Below are 18,429 nucleotides of genomic sequence, written 5' to 3' on the forward strand. Positions count from 1 at the left end.
CAACCCGCCCACCAATGCAAGTCTTCTGAAATTCAAGGGAAGGGTGGGGTTGTTCACTTATTTTGCTCCAGATTTTCAAGGCACTTGAAAAGTGGCCACCAGAAACTCTTTAAGTCCAACATGAAGTGAGAAGTTGCCCTTCCCCACTTCCAGACTCTTCTGCTTGTGCCAGTGGACTTGGGGTGGGTGGGTGTCAGGGCAACCACAAAAGAATGACTAGCCACCAAGGCTAGCCAACATTTGCGGACTCCTGCATGCTGCAAGCATAAACCTGGCAGCTTAAATGAGAGGGGGGAAAAACCTTTTACAATCATCATTGAAAGGTAAAGGAAATTTTCAGCTCTCATGGTTGCAGATACATTCAGGATTTCTTATATTTAGAGTTCTCTGTGGCCGTAGCTAGACCTAAGGTTTATCCTAGGACTGTCCCGGGGTCAAACCTGTTCATCTAAGTGCCACACAGGGCATCCAGCACTCAGGCAGGGACGAACCTGGGATGATCCTGGGATAAACCTTAGGTCTAGCTACGGCCTATGTGTTTTCCCCAGATCATTATTATCCTTGGACCCTGAACAGACTGTACTTCTTTGCTTTGCTTCCTACATAGGCATTCACTCTTATTTCTTATACAGTTCCTCTCTTCTGCCCATCTCCTAAATTAAGCAGAGACAAAGTATGCATAATTGAATAAATCTATGAATAATTGTCTGATTTACAGTTTTAATTTCAAATGTGAACATTAGTGTATATTCTCCCAGAAAATTGTCTTTCCCTTTTGTACAGAATTCTAGATCATAAACTGCAACAGGTAGACAGGATGAAAAAAGCATGCTGTGTAGCCATACATAATTCATGGGAAAGAAGCAAAATCATTTTCAAATGTGGATCACTCTATATGATGTTAACATCCTTTGGGCTACTGGGTGTTGATATGTTTTGCAGAACTGTGTTAAAAAACAGCCAGTGGGAATACCATGGCATGTGCCTCTATCTGCATTCGGGGTGGGGTGGGGATGTGACACAGGGGTGGAGGAAGCCTCAAGTGGCATCAAACCTGCCTGTATTTAGTATCTAGGCTTTTGGAATGTGGGATTGTTGGATGCATTTATTTGGAATTGCTTAAATGGTAAGCTATTGGGTTGGATGCATATTAAGTCTGCAGTTGTATGCACATTTTTCTGGGGAGTTAGTCCCATTGGACTGAACACAGCTTTCTTTTTAGGAGATATGTATAAGATTGCACTGTATGTTAGTTGCACTTCGCTCCCATAGAAAAGAACAGAACTTAACTTGTTATAAAGTGACCACTTACTGTCAAAAAAGAGGGTAAGCATCTCCAAAAAAAGAAGACATAGATTTGCGTAAAATTTGCACATGCTAATTTATACGTATGCACACCCGTTTAGAAATAATGGCTATAATTTAAACAGAAATGCATACATCTCACCATAGTGTGACCTGCTCATTCTGCATTCTAAGTAATACCTGTTGATGCACAACTTCAGGGCCTCTGCTGCTCTCCCTTACTATCTTTAAATCCAACTTAAACTATACAGCCCTTCAGCTAGAGGGCTGAATTTCACTCAGGTGAAATCAATTGAGCTAAATTCAATTAACTTTGTTTGGATTGAACCCATTGTTTTTCCTAGGGCAGCTTTCTCCAAGCTGTGCACTGAAGATGTGTTAGACTACAACTCCCATCATCCTCAGCCAGCACCTGGAGTGCACAAGCTTGGGAAAGGCTGGTCTAGGGAAATGATTCAGTCACCCAGAGCTGTGGTTAGGTCAATGAAACTAAATTTCAAGCCATTCAGTAAGGTGCTTTAACACAGTGGATCTCAGTTATGCAAGCAATTGGTAAACAAAGATAATTGTGGCTCTTTAACTTAATAAATGTGTACTTTTTTAACCTAGAAAGAAAGGAAATAGTATATTGCTTCTTTATGAATAGCACAAGGGTTCTCTTTGCAATTGAATTATTTCTTTGAATTTTTAGAAAAAACATTTTCATCTTCAGAGATTTGGTGATATTTTTGCCATTGACACTGAGAACATCAAAGGTATTTCATTCCATAATCCCCACCAGCTTCTCTTCTCTCTCATCAACATGGGCCGATACTACTTTTCCATCCTCTATTTCTTCGACAACAGTCCTTATCCTCAGAACTGGAAACAAAGATACACAGTTATTATAAATCTATTGGGTTAGGGTATGACATCACTAGTGGTCTAAGTCATGCAGGAGTTTCTGTTACCTGTTGAGAAGGCCCCTGCTAATTCCATACTGGCTTCAAGGTTGTGACCAACACAAAGTGAAGGCTGGACGTTTGCAGCCAATATGTCTGCTGGGGCTGGTAGAGATAGGAGCTAAGCTAGACCAGGTGGCTTAAATAGAGGCCAGAGACCCAAATACGTGAGTTATGATATATCTCATGGCACAATCTAGTGGATAGTTACTTGGAAATAAGTCTCATAATGTGTTTGATGAGTCTTATGCCCAGGTATGTGTTCATAGGATTACATCCTATTATCCTCAGAAGACCTCTCTGGATAAGGTCTGGCAGATACTGATTTTTCCAAGGCTACCCAGGGAGCTCCTAGATAAGGAAAAGTGCTGGACAGGGTCTCCTGCAACTAAAATACTCTTTCCATTGTTGTCCATTAGCTCCTTGGAAGTTATGCACTTTCCAGTTCACAGTAGGAGTTGAGCAATCTCATGTGGGTTTGCTGGTCTCAAATCAGTTCCCAGTAGGGGATGAGCAATCTCATGTGAGTTTTCTGCTTCCAAGTATGTGAGCGGTCTACTAACACCTACTTATGCGAGTAGACTGCTTACATATGTAGATATTTAGAGAAGTGAGTGCTCATTTGATCCCATCATCAGAATTCCAGGGCTACCTCTGATGTCCTGCCATACATGGATCATCTCTCAGATATGTAGTTTGCCTCTTACTTTTTATGGGCCATCATACAAGGGCTCCAAACTTAGTCATACTTAAAGTAGACCCATTGAAATCAATGGAACTTAAGTTAAACAGGGCTAACTGAAATCCTATTTATTTCAAAGGGTCTACTCTAACTATGACCATGTCTGGACCCAACCTAAAGCTGTGAACAACAATATATTCAAGCAATGTGAAAAGTGGTCCTACTCCCAATAGATTAGGAAAACTTTCATAAGACTGCATTTGTGCTGTGTAAAATAATGTTTTTATGTTACTGCCTTAAAGGAATGGATGAATGGGGCTGAGACTGTTGGCAGGTGTTTGAAAGTCCTTTGCCACTCAAGCCAGTTAAAAGAATGTTCCAAATGCAATGGATTTTTGAAAAAAAATGAGCAATTTCAACAAATGAGAGCGAGAGAGCTGGCTGGGTGGGACGTTTATAATCATACCTCTGTTAGGGTCTTCGATTTTGTCGACCTCCACTTCTGAAGTCATAACACTGTTTAAAAACAAGCAAACAAAATATATTTTGACATTTCCCCCCATGCCTGGCTTATATTTAAAGGCATTAAGCCTCATGATTTCTATCCTACACTTGGGTTCTTTGCTTTACTTTGGCAAGGTGCTTGGGCAGAGCATGTGTCAATAAGCAGGTCAGGGTGGTGCCACGTTGCTTTCTGGTTGGATTACAGCAGGCACCATTCCACTGGTGCTCTGAAAATATGGACGGAGCATCCCAGCCCAGGGCATTTTAAGGACCTCCTCCTCTCTGCCCATGATTGTGCCATCTGTTATCCCAGTGGGGCCCACTCTGTTTTCCAGCTTCCCCAGATAATGGCAATCTGCTGATTTACACAAGTTAAGCAACTTTGTGCTGAGTGCCTCACCTGGTCTCTTCCCCTTCCAGCAGTCGACGATAAGTGGCAATCTCTGCCTCTAACTTGACCTTAATGTCCAAGAGGATGCTGTAGCTGTTATTCTGCTGCTCCATGTTTTGTCGCAGTTGCCACAGCTGTTCTTCAATACTCGCAATATGTGCTTGTATTTGGCCCAGCTCCACCCTATAACGCGCTTCGACATCTGCCAGATTACTCGTGAGATTCGCTTTCTAAAAGGAGACATCAATGTGCAGTTCAAGAGGGTTTTCTAGACCTTGTAAGTCAGGGGAGGGCAATCTCTGGCCCACAGATGTAATCTAGCCCACAGGGGTGCCTGATCCAGCCCATGAAGTGTTGGCCACTTGCAATGGGCCCTGACTACGCTGCTCCCTAAGCCCCACCCCCGGGCCTGGAGAGGGAAATCCCTCTCTTACTCCTGATCTCTGATCCCCTTCGAAGAATCCCTTTGTGGATGATAACCTTTGTTATATCCAATCAGACATTTAAAGGTAAGAAGGAGACACCCCTCCACTCACCTGGGGCTTGCAGATGCCAGCCAAGTCACTTTCTGTGCAGAGGGAAGCATGATGCTCCAAGCCTCTCTATGCACAGAAAATGTGGGTGATGCGGTGCCCGATGATATCATGGGAGGGGGAGGGGCTTCAGGGTGGGGCTCCGCCCCCTGACTTCAGCCAGCCTGCTGGACTTGGTCCAGGGGGGCAATGTAGCCCATGGACCAAAAGAGGTTGCCCCTCTTCTTGTAAAAATTAAATGAATACGTTGCCCAACCATTTCAATTTCACTCATGCCACCACTATTCTTATAATGGTATTATGATGCCAGGGCTTGGTTACTATTTGGTACTTTTGCCTGATCATGACCTGAAAATTCCCGTGAAGGATGCAACTTTTGGAATGAGTGACTAACTGTAATTGAATCAGGATTTTTTTTAATAAAAAAGCTTGTGTTTTATGAGAAGCAAGGACTATTGGGCTTTTAAAACTGAAAATTATTGGGTTTTGTGGAGAAAAGTGAAAGGAAATCCCATACAAAATACAGCTACCCCAGTTGTAGCTGTATAACAGAAATCCATGAAACCAATGTATCATTCAGAGTGCATAAAGCTCACTGCAAGCTGGGTAGAGTTACACTTGCAGGAATCGATTTAGAAGTATCTTAGTAGAATCCTCTGTGCTTGCTGCCTGTAGAACTACCTTATTTAATTATTTGTAATGCTTATATATTGCTTAATATAATAGCATCTCTAAATGGTTCACATATAAATATTAAAAATCGTATTTAAACACACTATTAAAAACATTTTTACTGTAGTAACACTACAAATCAAATATAAAGTCCACTATTAAAAACTATGTGACATCGTGCATGATGCTTGCAGTACTAAGTGGGCAAGTGTTATTATATTTAGTGTTAACCTGAACTTGGTGTGGGAGGTTGAATCATTAAAAGCTTTATCAGAATTGACCACCACTTGGCAATTTTGCAGGGGGGGGGGGTCATTGTGGAAGAGTTAACACTGCTGCTGTTGCTTTTACTACTATTACTGCTACTACTGAATCACTAAAAAGAGCTGAGACAGTGCTTGGCTCTTAGAATGATCTTTAGATGCTCTTCATATGCTCTGCCTAGCTGCCCAGTACAGGAAGCATTGCCCTTATGTAAGGTGCTTTATTTGCCCTTATTGATTTAAGCACGTTGCTGCATCTTACCGGCTACATGATATTGTGACATCACATCTAGTATGTGATCCCTGATTGAGTTGCCAACCATTTAGAAACTGAGAAAAATGGCTGCTTCAGCAAGCAGAAGCAAAAGGAGAAAAATGTAGCTGTAAATGGCCACCAAAAGGGTAGAATAAAGCCACCCTTTGAAATCACTACTTCTGAGGTGAAAATCAAACCTGGGGCATGTCTACACCAGCCCTATATCCCGGGATGGTTCCTGTGCATCCAAATGCCACGCAGGGGATCCCTCCATTTTACTGGGATGACCCTTAGGTGTAGAAAGGGCTCTGGAGAACAAGCTGTACATTGTTTGTCTGTCACAGCTGCACCACAGTGTGCTGCAGGTGGAACTATTCCTGGGGCATTGGCTATTTCCTGATTTTTGCCACTTCACTCCAGTCCTGCCACTTTGTGTTTGTGCTGGGAGTGAAATGTATGATTCCTGAATGAAGGCTATGGAGCTCATCTTTACACCCAGTGTATCCCAAACCTAGGAGCAATCCTAGGGGTCATCTACACCAAGCAGGATATTCCACGATGAAAGCGGTATGAAAGCAGTATATAAAAGGCAGGAGCCACACGACTGCTTTATAGCAGTGTTGAAGTGCACTGACAACTGTTGGGGCCCATTGACACATACATTATACCACTTTCATACCACTTTCATAGTGTTATAACCTGCTTGGTGTAGATGTGTCATGGGCCCCAGCAGTTGTCAGTGCACTTCAGTACCACTCTAAAGCAGTAGCGTAGCTCCTACAGTGCCCTTCAATACCTCTATGAAGCAGTAGTGTGGCGCCTGCCTTTTATATATCGCTTTCATAGTGGAATATCCTGCTTGGTGTAGATGAGCTCCTCGATTAATATTTGGGGAACCTGCCCTGGGAGGGGATTTCTAGAAATCTTTTATGCAATTTATCAAGTGCAATAATTTGATTGCTCTACTTTCCCATAATACTATCAAAGACTACTAGTCATGATGGCTAAATACTACTTCTAGTATCATAGACAGCATATTAGTTGTTAGGGAACATGAACAGGCGGTGCTATTGTGCTCATGTCCTGCTTTGCTGGTCCCTGGCCGATGGCTGGTTGGCCACTGTGTGAATAGAATGCTGGACTAGATGGACCTTTGGTCTGATCCAGCAGGGCTCTTCTTATGAGCAGCCAGGCTTTACCATGTTAAGTTGGGATTGGAGTTCAATCTCAAGGCTCCTGAGTGTGCGTCTCTGTTCTGTGGTCTGAGTTTGAAAGCTCTCAATTTCAGTGGTGATGATGGTCACTTCCTTATTGAATTCTTCAGTCTGAAATGCAAGCAAGGGAAAAAAAGGTTAATGGAAGACACGTGGGGCTGCAATAGCGGGTGCAATGTTTAGCTGATGGATTGATTAGATTAATAGATTCAGGATGCAATCCCATGCATTTAGACAGAGACAGGTCCTACAACTGCCAGCATTCCTCAGCTAGCCATGAAGCATGGACTTTATTCATATTCAACACTTTACAGAACTAATTGATTTTAGTGAACAATCTGAACTGGCATCTTTGTGCAAGTCTTGCTAGGTCAGTTTTAACCAGTGAGCAAAGCATTAGGTTCAGATTTGAGAGAAATGGGTTCCAATTCATGCTAAGTCATTTGCGTTTCTAATTGAAGAGTGCAGTTGATGGTTTTTTTTTAAAAAATGTATACTTTTTAATGTTTACTGTTTTAACTTTTGTGAACCGCCCAGAGAGCTTTGGCTGTGGGGCGGTATATAAATGTAATAAACAAATATAAATAAATAAATAAATTGTATGGATGTTTAGACAGAAAACCCCCCAGGGGAATGCTGGGAGTTTTAGGACTTTTTCTGTCTAAACATCCATACAATCCATGTCTAAACATCCATACATCCATGCTGGCTGTTTAATGCTGGGAGTTGTATGACTTTTTTCTGTGTTGGATTTTAACTATCTAATCCAACTTGGGTTTGACAGATGAATCTGTTTCTCATCTGTGTCATAAGTTCATTCTGTCCCATTTCCACATTAATGTACGATTTTATTAACATCCATACTTAAATAAGATTTGTGAAATCTTTTCTCAAGAAATATGCATATGTATTTTATCTCAAAGTATAATGGTAAGCTGGGTAAACACCCTACCCAGGCACACATTTTGGCTGTCCTTGAACCTGAAGAAGAATTCTGTGTAACTCAAAAGATTGCATCCTGCATTTCAAACAGTAGTTGGTCCAAATAAAGTTCTATTTCTTAATTTTCAAGTGTGGGATAAATGTGTCTATTAAAACTTGGAAGGCCTTCAGAAGCCACCACCATTCCTGGCTCAATTCCCAGTTTGTGGAATGGGAAGCATGTAATTCCCTGTTTTTACAGGAGTGTTTCAGGAATAATGAGCCTCGTGTGGCGCAGAGCGGTAAAGCAGCAGTTTCTGCAGCTGAAACTCTCCCCACGGCCTGAGTTCGATCCCAGCGGAAGCTGGTTTCAGGCAGCTGGCTCGGGTCGACTCAGCCTTCCATCCTCCTGAGGTCGGTAAAATGAGTGCCCAGTTAGCTGGGGGAAAGGTAATAACGGCTGGGGAAGGCAATGGCAAACCACCCCGCTATAAGGCCTGCCAAGAAAACATCAGCAAAAGCTGGCGTCCCTCCAAGAGTCAGTAATGACTCAGTGCTTGCACGAGAGGTTCCTTTCCTTCATTTCCTTCAGGAATAACCTGGGTTTCCATGTATAAAATACCATGTGGATGAGAATTAGTCATAATAACAAACATCACCAGTTTATCAAACCGCTCCTTCGCCTCTTGACGGTACTTTTCGGCAATGAGTTCATACTCCTTGCGCATGTTTTCCATAACCTGGGCCATGTCAACGCTTGGAGCAGCATCTACCTCCACGTTCACGGTCCCACTCAGCTTCTTGCGCAAATCTTCTGATTCCTGCAAACATTGGTGATTATCATCATTCTGAGTTGATTAACTTGAACCCCAACACCAATTCAAGGAATATCTTCCCTTGTTTAGGGATTCCATATTCCAGCTTAGTGCCCTGCTCTTAGACCCTACTTTTTGTTTTTGTTATGTTTGTAATAAAATAATAATAATAATAATAATAATAATAATAATAATAATAGAGCTTAACCAGTTAACCACGTGAGGCTGCTCCTCATCTGTGTCAGTTCAGCCATCACAGGTACCAGTGCAGAATTCTTAAACAACCTTGCTAATTGTTCTAGAGATGTAAATTTTCCGGAAATTTTGAAGCCATGGAAAAAAACCAGGGTTTTCCCGTTCACCCCCCCCCAAGAAAAAAAACAGAAATTTTCAGAAAAATTGAAATAATGCAATAGTAGCACTTTTTACAGATTGAGAGTCACTTTGTTACTTTAGGAACATAAAATGTAATTATGTCCAAGTTGGTTTGGCATAAAATTATTACATTTGATATATTAAAAGTAGCGTATTCAAACAATTATTACAAATTGAATTTACTTTTTTTTACTTTTTTTGGTAACAAATGGAGCTATAAGCTCCTGAACTGTTAGGAATACCTGAACTGTAAGGGACCTCCTTGGTTCTGCCAGTTTATGAGGAGCAGGCAAAAAACAATTTTAAAAAACAACTGAAGAAACCACCAACAGTAGTAACAAAGAAAATTATTTATGTCTCCACTAGTCCTCCAGTGTCAAGACATAAAGCCCCCATTCCCATAAAAAGAACTGAGAAAAATGGGGTGGGGGAAACCAAGATTCAATGAATATGCATGAAATTTAATCAGACTCATTTTCTGACCTGTAGCTATCAGTATTAGTTTCAGTCTCTGCTTCAGTGGTAGTGCTGCCCCCTAGAGGTGGAAATGTATTTTGCTCTTGCATTTGAGAGTTGTAGTCTCAGTTTGCAACCTAGGACTTGCTTGTCCTTGGTGCACACACATTGTAATAATCTGATACTGTACAGTTTTTAGAAATCATTTGGAGAAGTAAATATCTGAACACCTTCTCTTAAACATTTTATTCATCATGCTAAAATAAAACATCCCATAATCCGTTTTTTCAATTTTTCGAATATTTCGGAAAACAAAAACAAAAAAGGCTTCAGAAAAAAAAAAGGAAAAATCCCGTTTCCCCCCCTGAATTTTCCCGGGGTTTTTCCGGGCCTTCACATCTCTAATCGTTACAGGTCTTCAAGTGCTAGATTTTCAAGCACTGGCTAAAGTTCACTAAGGGCTCCTCTAATTGAGCAATTTACTTCACACTTGTGATTGGCCACTCGCAGAAGTTTGGGAGCCCATTACATGACGTCATCAATGACCAGGACAGCTCTCATGCTATCCTCTGGAAACCCTGCTATTAAAAGAACCACTTTTAATATGGTAATATCCGGAAAAAACAGGACCTTCCACCACTAGATGGTGCTGACTCAGTGGAATTGAAAGGAGCATGCTTACAGGGGAAGTATCCAATTCAAACCACGTGGCTGTCCCTGTCTGCCCATGTAATGCAGGCCATAACAATTGCACCAAAAAACCAGGAAGCACAAAGCCTCAGGTAAGCAATGCAATTTCCCCTTAATGTAGAAACACTGAAAGGGTGCAGTCTTGTGCATATGCAGACAGAAAAAACTCCTAGCTGGTAAAGACTTGTAGGACTTTTTTCTGTCTAAACATGCGTACTACTGCACCCTAAGTGGAATGATGCCCTGGATTCCCCTCCAAACTCCATTGCCCCGTTGGCCTTTCTGAAAAGAAATAAATATGAGCTGGCTATTCCAAGTCCAGTTTAAAGATCAAATAGGGTGCTTCTTGAAGCAGGTTGCTACACCCAGCTACATGGCCTTAATAACGTCATGTGAATACAGTCAGGGACAATGTTTTTCAGGCCTAGTTATGCTGAGTCTAAGAAGAGACTGAGCAGTGGAGGCTGGTAGCTCTGATGTTAGTGGGATAGTAAATCTGGTCACCACACCTAAAAAAGGATATCCTAGAGCTGGAAAAAGTGCAGAAAAGGGCAACTAAAATGATTAAGGGGCTGGAGCATCTCCCCTATGAGGGAAGGTTACAACAGCTGGGCCTGTTTAGCGTGGAAAAAAAGAGGCTAAGGGGAGACATGATAGAGGTGCACAAAATTATGCATGGTATGGAAAATGTGGATAGTGAGACATTTTTCTCCCTCTCTCAAAATACTAGAACCAGGTGTCATCCCATGAAGCTGATTGGTGGGAGATTCAGAACAAATAAAAGGAAGGACTTCTTCATGCAGTGCATAGTTAAATTATGGAACTCACTGCCACAAGATGTAGTGATGGCCACCAATTTGGATGGCTTTAAAAGGAGGTTGGATAAATTCCTGGAGGCAAAGGCTATCAATGGCTGCTAGCCCTGATGGTTGTGTGCTGTCTCCATTATTCGAGGCAGTAAGCCTGTGTTCACCAGTTGCTGGGGAACATGGGTTGGAGGGAGCTGTTGCACCATGGCCTGCCTTGTTGGTCCCTGGCCGATGGCTGGTTGGCCACTGTGTGAACAGAGTGCTGGACTAGATGGACTGCTGGTCTGATCCAGCATGGCACTTCTCATGTTCTTATGAGTTTCTGTCAGAACCATCAGAATTCTAAAGGAGCTATCCAATAACTCTTTTAGAGTTCTGATTAGTTCTGACTGAAACCCAGAGCGAATTCACTGGCCCGCTGACAATGAAGCCATCACTCTCTGCTGGTACTGAGTAGTCTGCATCTTTAGTTGATGAAAATCCATAACCCTTTGGTTCAATGGGATGTTTTCTTACATTCTCATAGTTTTTTTTGAGGTAAATCAGTTCTTCCTTCAGACCTTCAACCTGGAGTTCCAGATCAGCCTTAATCAGGGTCAAATCGTCAATTAGTCTCTGCAGCCGAACTGAGTCGCCTTCCACAGCTTGCCTGAGGCTCAGCTCAGTCTCATATCTATTGGATTTTTAAAAGGACAAAAATCATCATCCTTATACTAGCAAGTCCTGTCTATTAGAATACAATCAGTCCTGTGTGAGTGTAGCCATATGGCTCCTTTATATGAGAGATTAATTGCACCCCCGTGATTGGCCACTCATGAAACTTTGCAGGGCTTTTACACAACATCTTCAATGACCAGGATGTCTTCCGTGGCATCAGTTGGAAATTCTGCCATGAAAGCAGCCACTTTTAAAGTGGTACATCCTGAAAAAAGTGGGATCCTCTGCCACTAGATCATGCTGTCTCAATGGAACTGAATGGAAGTCGGTTGCCCCTCTTCACCTGCGTAATGCAGCCATAACAATTGCACCAAAAAAACAGGAAGCACAAACACCCTGGGTAAGCCACACAATTTTATATAAAGACAGCCTTAATCTGCCAATACAACAGATTTCTTAGGGTTTCTTTGAATAGATTCACACAAACAACTGGTGCAGTGGTTGCATGCAGATGGTCCTGGCTTCAATTCTGGGCACCTCCAGGAAGTTCTGGGAAAATATTCCTGTCTGAAACTGAGGCCATAGCTAGACCGAAGGTTTATCCCTGGATCGTCCAGGGGTCAAACCTGTTCATCTAGGTGACACACAGGGGACCCAGTGCTCAGGCAGGGGCGAACCCTGGATGATCCCAGGATAAACCGTAGGTCTAGCTGTGGCCTGAGTTGCTGGTGATAGTCAGTGCAAACTATAATCCGGAGCTAGCTGGCCCAGTGGTCTTGACTCGGTATAAGTCTGTTTCCTAAGTTCTTTTGATAAATTGCACAGGGCCTTCACCACTTTGAGTTATCAGATCATGTCACCTGCAGTATTGGAAGGACATTCCCAACAACAGCAACAATTAATATAATTGTTTATTCATTATATTTATCCTGCTGTTCTTTCAGGTGGATCAAAGCAACTTTTGGTGAGTTCCCAAGAGGTTTCCCATCCTAGGACGGATAAAGCTGAGTCATGCTTAACTTTGATGATAGAACAGCATGATGTGCCTTTAAGCCACTATAGACATATCTTCTATGATAGGTGGCTTGGAAGATGTCATTTGTGCAACCAGGAGTTGTGCTTTTTTAATTGAACTATTATACTTTTAGGGGGCTTTAAAATATTCTTCAGAGCATGTAAAGCAGCTGTCTTTGCTGTGATATCTTTGAACATAAGATAGGGTGACCATATGAAAAGGAGGACTGCACTCCAGTGTCTTTAACAGTTGCATAGGAAAGGGAATTTCAGCAGGTGTCATTTTTATATATGGAGAACCTGGTGAAATTCCCTCTTCATCACAGCAGTTAAAGCTGCAGGAGCTATACTAGAGTGACCAGATTTAAAAGAGGGCAGGGCACCTGCAGCTTTCACTGTTATGATGAAGAGGGAATTTCACCAGGTTCTCCATATATACAAATGACACCTGCTGAAATTTCCTTTTCAATACAACTGTTAAAGATACAGGAGCCCTGTCCTCCTTTTCACATGGTCACCCTACATAAGAGGTACAGTGGCAAAATCTCTGACAGCATACACTGGTACACTGTGGGCAGAATTAAACCTGATGCTCAAACAAAACCTACAGAAACAGTCTGATCTGGAGAAGAGAAGCAGTGTGTGTGGGGGGAGAGTGCTTAACCTCCTCCCCATTTTCTCCCTGAAATTCTCCTCCTCCAATCTGTTTCCCCTGTCCTTTATAAGATTCTACATTTACATGTCAATCTCAAATCCAACTTTTGTTGGTCTAAATTTAAGAAGAGACTGAGTCAATTTGTGTCAATACGTGTCTGTGTGTGTGTGTGTGTGTCTGTTTGTAAGCTGTGTTAATTGTTCATGTTTTTGTACAAAATGTAATTTGTATTTACTTCCACACTGACTTTTGGTACTTTAATATTACTATGCATATTATATATGTATTAATTGCTATGTGTATTATTTGCTTTTTATAAGACATACTTCATTCGGAAATCATCAGCAATCAGCTTGCTGTTGTCAATCTCCAGGATGATCTGGGTGTTATTCATTCGTGCTGCAACAATCTGGGAAAGAAAAATGTGAGCAGAGAACAAGAAGTTAGTTGTTGATGTGGAGCTAGTAAAACCAACTCAGAAACGTCAATGCTAAACTACTTGCATGGTATAAATTAGGGGTGTGCACTGACCCCCCGCTCCGCCCTGCGGGCTGATCCGAAAATTTTGGTTTGGCCTGCTCCGCTCCGCGCCGCTCCGCCCATACTCCGCTCCTCTTTGCCGCGGAGCTCCGGCTCCGAGCTCTGCAGTGAAGGGGAGTGGCGCCAGGTAAGGCCGGGAGAGGAGGGCAGGAGGTTTACCGGGCCCTGCCGCCATTGTCGCCCGTGCGGCGAAGGCAGCAGAGCCCGGTAAGGGACCAAGGGGGAGGGGGCCTTACCTGCCTCCGTCCACGGTCCGTCGGCGCATGGGCGACAGCGACAGCGGCAGGGCCCGGTAAACCCCACTTACCTTTCCGGTGGAGCTCCAGATCGAGGTGAAGGATCCGCCTTCACCTCGATCCTCTTCGCCACGCTCCGCTGGCCCCCCAATCCTCTTCGCCTCCGCCTTAAGGGCAGGCGAAGCCCCCCGCTCCGCTCCTGCTTCTCCGGTCCGATTAGAAGCGGAGCACATCCCTAGTATAAATAGCGATGAAATTTTCATACATCAGGGATAGGCAATTTGTGCCCCACCAGATGTTTTTGCCTACAACTTTGATTATCCCTAGCCAGCTTAGCCTATGGTGAGGGATGATGGGAGTTGTAGGCCAAACCTTGCCCACTCTTGACATATATTTCGGGCTTATTAATCCTACCAGCAGCATTGCCTCCCACTATTCCTGGGAACAGCTTCCCTGAGCGTTATGGTTATTATTATTATTATTATTATTTATTTATTTATATAGCACCATCAGTGTACATGGTGCTGTACAGAGTAAAACAATTTGCTCCTCCTACCAGCTGCTCCTCCCACCTGACTACCCATAAAGAACTCTGAGACTGGTAGTTTTGAAAAGCTATGTCAGATAGGGAAGCGCACCCCCCCTCTCAAACTACACTTCCCAGTTTAACTGCACAAGCACACAGGAGTGGTCCTATCATTAGGCAAAGTGAAGCAGCAGATGCTAGGAGGTGGCCGCAAGGTGTTGGAGGAGAGACCTGTGTGCCATGGGATCTGCTCGGAGCCTCCTAAGTTAGCTTGGTGCCTTCAAGTACCATTAGGGATGTCTTGAGTGCCTGACTGAGTTTGGGAGTCTGATGGAACACACACACCCCGGCGTTCATCCCCCTGGATCCAGTTGGGTGCCTGTGGCGCAAGTGTAGACCCACGCTTGCATGTTCACAAGGCCCCAGCAAACACTCAGCAGCCATCTGCTGAAATTGTACACTCCCTTCCCACTGTTTCAGTGGGACCTTCGCAGATGCCATTAAGGCAGCAGGGCAAAGTGAGCGATTTCCAGAGCCTCCCTTGTGCACACAATGCAAAACTCCCCACCCTATTGACTTAATGGTGGCCATAACGGCTACAGTTACACAAGAGTAAAGGTGCAAACAGAGCAGCCGATGGGGCAAATGTGGATGACTTCGCCGACTCCTAGGTCCCGTGAAGGATGCTGTCTTATGATCAGTGTTAAGACAGAATCACCTGCCAGTCCAGTCATCTTTTGCACATGAAATGGGAGAGAGACATTTTCTTCTCCTTTGCCTCAGGTAGCAAAATCCCTTGGGCTGCCCAGGCAAGCACCCTCTGTCTTCTAAAGGAGGGCCTGGGCCATCAATTCACCTTTCAGAATGTTGCATGTTCTGCAGCAAATCTCAAAAAAAAAAAAAAACCAAAAATACAAACAAACAAAAAAACCAACAAAACCCTGGACAATATAGGTACAAGGAAGCAGGTTTCCATAAATATCCTCACTCATGCTCTACAATGCTTTTCTCATGTAATGGCGTTGAAGCCTAAGCCAGACCCTTTAAGATCTCAGGGCCTCAGTAAAATTTAGGCCACAGCTAGACCTAAGGTTTATCCTGGGATCATCCAGGGTCCCCCCCTGGCTGAGCACTGGATCCCCTGTGTGTCACTTAGATGAACGGGTTTGACCCCTGGACGATCCAGGGATAAACCTTAGGTCTAGCTATGGCCATGGTCTCCACACCCCACCCCATGCTTGGTTCCTTTTTATAAATCTCTACTTGAAAGATTTCCCCAGGCATCTGTCTGATTCCCGTTCCAGATACAGTGCTAGTCTGCATGGAACTTCAGACTGTTTCTCTTTTAAAATATTCTCTTTTAAAATATTCGCTACATTCTGTTTTAAAATAATTGCCTTGTGTGGTTTAGCAGCAGTTTTAAAGTACATTTGATCATGCGTTTCTTACTACCTTGAAGAGAATTCCCCTCTTGTTGAAAGTAGAACAAAAATAAGTATGGAGCATGATGAGGCAGATTCTGATTTAAACAACTTTCCCAAAACCTTGTATCTATACACAAGATCTTTACTGGAATATATATTTTTGGAAAATAATGTGGAGGCATTATCAAACATTCAAGCTACATTCCTATGGCCACTGACTTGGGAGGAAGCTCAATGGGGCTTACTTCTGAGTATACGTGAATAGGTTTGCTCTGTTAGAAACTACAACCAGAAAATGGACTCTCCCCTCCCAATCGTTCAATAAATACCACCTCCTAAGTAATAATCTACTATGTATTTACTTAAGTAATAATCTACTATGTATTTACTTTTATATTGGTACAACTACAGGACAGAGATTAGATTAGCCACAAGGTGGTGATTTAAAAACAACAACACCATAGCGGAATGGGTGATTTAATGGCAATTCCCACCAGCTTTTGGAATTTCAGAACAAATTTTATTTAATAATAATAATAATAATAATAATAATAATAATAATAATAAATTTATTTATTTCTTACCCGCCTCTCCCTTTGGATCAAGGCGGGGAACAACATTAGTACAGGAATCAACACATTTAAAAAATGCTTGATTTTACATTAATCAGGGAGCTATCTACACTACTGCTTTTAAAGCACTTTAAAGCACTTTGAAAACGTTTTGAAAACTGTATATGCAGTGTGTCCTGGGCCCCAACAGTTGTCAAAACTGTTATAAAGCGCTTTAAAGCAGTAGTGTAGATCTCCCCCTGGGTAGGCCTGCCGGAAAAGGCTAGTCTTCAAAGCTGCCTTAAAATCACAGAGAGAGTGAATATTACGAATCTCCTCCGGCAGGCCGTTCCATAATCCAGGGGCGACAGAAGAAAAGGTCCTCTGGGAAACTGATGTCAGCCTAGTCTTGGCTGACTGAAGTAAGTTCACCCCAGAGGACCTTTGTGTGCAGGGCAGACTGTATGGGAGAAGGCGATCCTGCAGGTTATTTGCATCTATATCATCATCATCATCATTGGAGAAGTGCAAGCTCCATGACATGGGAGTAGTAGTAGTAGTAATATTTAATAATATATATGACATTAATCCAGTTAATAACATTATTAGCAGAGTTAACAGAGTCTGCCATTTAAGCAAAAACAGTGGATCCCTCCCCAAGTAGCTTCAATCGACACTTTTTGCTCTGGATTTTGACCTGGTTATGGAACTGAGACTGCATTTATGCTAAGCACCTAAAGTAAAAATATTCCTCTACACAAGGAATTTTCTATTTTAGTGTTCCACTTAGTGGTATAAACATCATTGCAAGTTTTGGGAGTCTCACAAGTGTGCAGTTGTGCATTAACTGCACAAAAGCGTGCAGAGCACAGAGAAAGGGCATATATTAGCCATCTCGGCTGATGGACAGCTCCCATAAGGGGATGTTGCAGTGTCACCGGTGTGGTGAATGTCCTCCTGACACACATTTTCCAATATGGGATGAGATCATAGTTCACCAGCTTTGGAAAGCTCTTTGAAACGTGGGTGGTGCCGGATAATGAGAAATTCTGCAACATGTAATGCCCGTCAGGGTTAGGCCTGCACTACACTTGCTGCAATTCCTTCTTTTACACAACTGTAAAAGGCGCAGAAGCCCTCTCCTCTTTCGCATCTGGCCACCCTAGCCAGCGCACCTGTTTAAACAATACACCGCACCAAAAGGGCAGTTCATGATTGCTTTGTGATTTTCTCACTGTGAGGAAATGATTACATTATTCAGCCAAGAGTTGTTCCAGATCAGAGTGGAATCTGATGTGCCAAGAAACAAAATGTTATTGTCTGCATGTACACAGTAAATCCCCCCAAAATTCAAACAGCTTCTTACCTGGTTTTGGAGCTCTGTAATAGTTTTATAGTATGCACTGTAGTCTTTTCTAGCAACAGGGGAACTTTTCTCATACCACAGCCGGATCTCCTTTTCAAGATGAGAGTTCTTTTTTTCTAAGGAGTGCACCTTTTCCAGATACGAAGCCAGGCGTTCGTTCAAATTCTGCATGGAACTTTTAACATTGCCATCAAGCAGCAGATCATTAAAGGAGTTGGTGTGTTTCAAGCCATAGCCAAGGCCCTCAAAGCTGTTGCTGGTGGAGGAAGTTCGAATGCCACGGCCACCAGCTCCTCCGTAGACACTGGATGGTTTGGATTTTTGGTATACTGCTAGTTTGTAGACTCCATGGCCCTTTCTTGTTTCGGAAGGTTCCCAAGAAGCACGTGAACTTCTAAGGTAATCACCACTGGGCAGAGCCATTGGTAATATTTTTAGTGGAGGAGCTAAGAGATTACCACTTCCACAGAGGCTATTGTAGAAAATGCTCTGTAGGGCAAACGTCTTGGACCTTTATCTTGTGTGTAAAAAAAAAGGAGGCTTGGTCGTGTTAAGCCCCGCCTCTTCTGAGAAAGGGTGAAAGTGATGTTGGCACTGTCAGCATTTTGCCTGCATCCTATCACCTGGTAATAA

The 18,429-nt window shown here is 42.9% G+C and overlaps 1 protein-coding gene across 1 annotated transcript; it reads right to left on the reverse strand.

The window, feature by feature from the left end:
* Window positions 1–3,828: 3,828 nt before the first annotated feature.
* LOC134406593 (keratin, type I cytoskeletal 17-like) lies at window positions 3,829–18,096 on the reverse strand. Its single transcript, XM_063138097.1, has 6 exons — window positions 17,797–18,096; window positions 13,480–13,562; window positions 11,344–11,500; window positions 8,342–8,503; window positions 6,747–6,872; window positions 3,829–4,053 (listed from the first exon to the last, which is right to left on the reverse strand). Exons 1-6 carry the CDS (start codon window positions 17,965–17,967, stop codon window positions 3,829–3,831), a joined length of 924 nt encoding a protein of 307 aa, XP_062994167.1. The 5' UTR covers window positions 17,968–18,096.
* Between the last annotated feature and the right edge of the window lie 333 nt (window positions 18,097–18,429).

Source organism: Elgaria multicarinata, chromosome 11 (genome assembly GCF_023053635.1).
Source record: "Elgaria multicarinata webbii isolate HBS135686 ecotype San Diego chromosome 11, rElgMul1.1.pri, whole genome shotgun sequence".
Taxonomy (NCBI): Eukaryota; Metazoa; Chordata; class Lepidosauria; order Squamata; family Anguidae; genus Elgaria; species Elgaria multicarinata.

Excerpts from the sequence above, each read along its gene's own strand:
- LOC134406593 (XM_063138097.1), bottom strand. The coding sequence starts at position 17,967 with ATGCAGAATTTGAACGAACGCCTGGCTTCGTATCTGGAAAAGGTGCAC. Across the intron at positions 8,504-11,343 it reads TCAAAAAAAACTATGAGAAT|GAATCAGAAGATTTGCGCAA; the intron begins GTAAGAAAACAT and ends CAATGTTTGCAG. Across the intron at positions 4,054-6,746 it reads TCCAATCCCAACTTAACATG|AAAGCGAATCTCACGAGTAA; the intron begins GTAAAGCCTGGC and ends GTCTCCTTTTAG.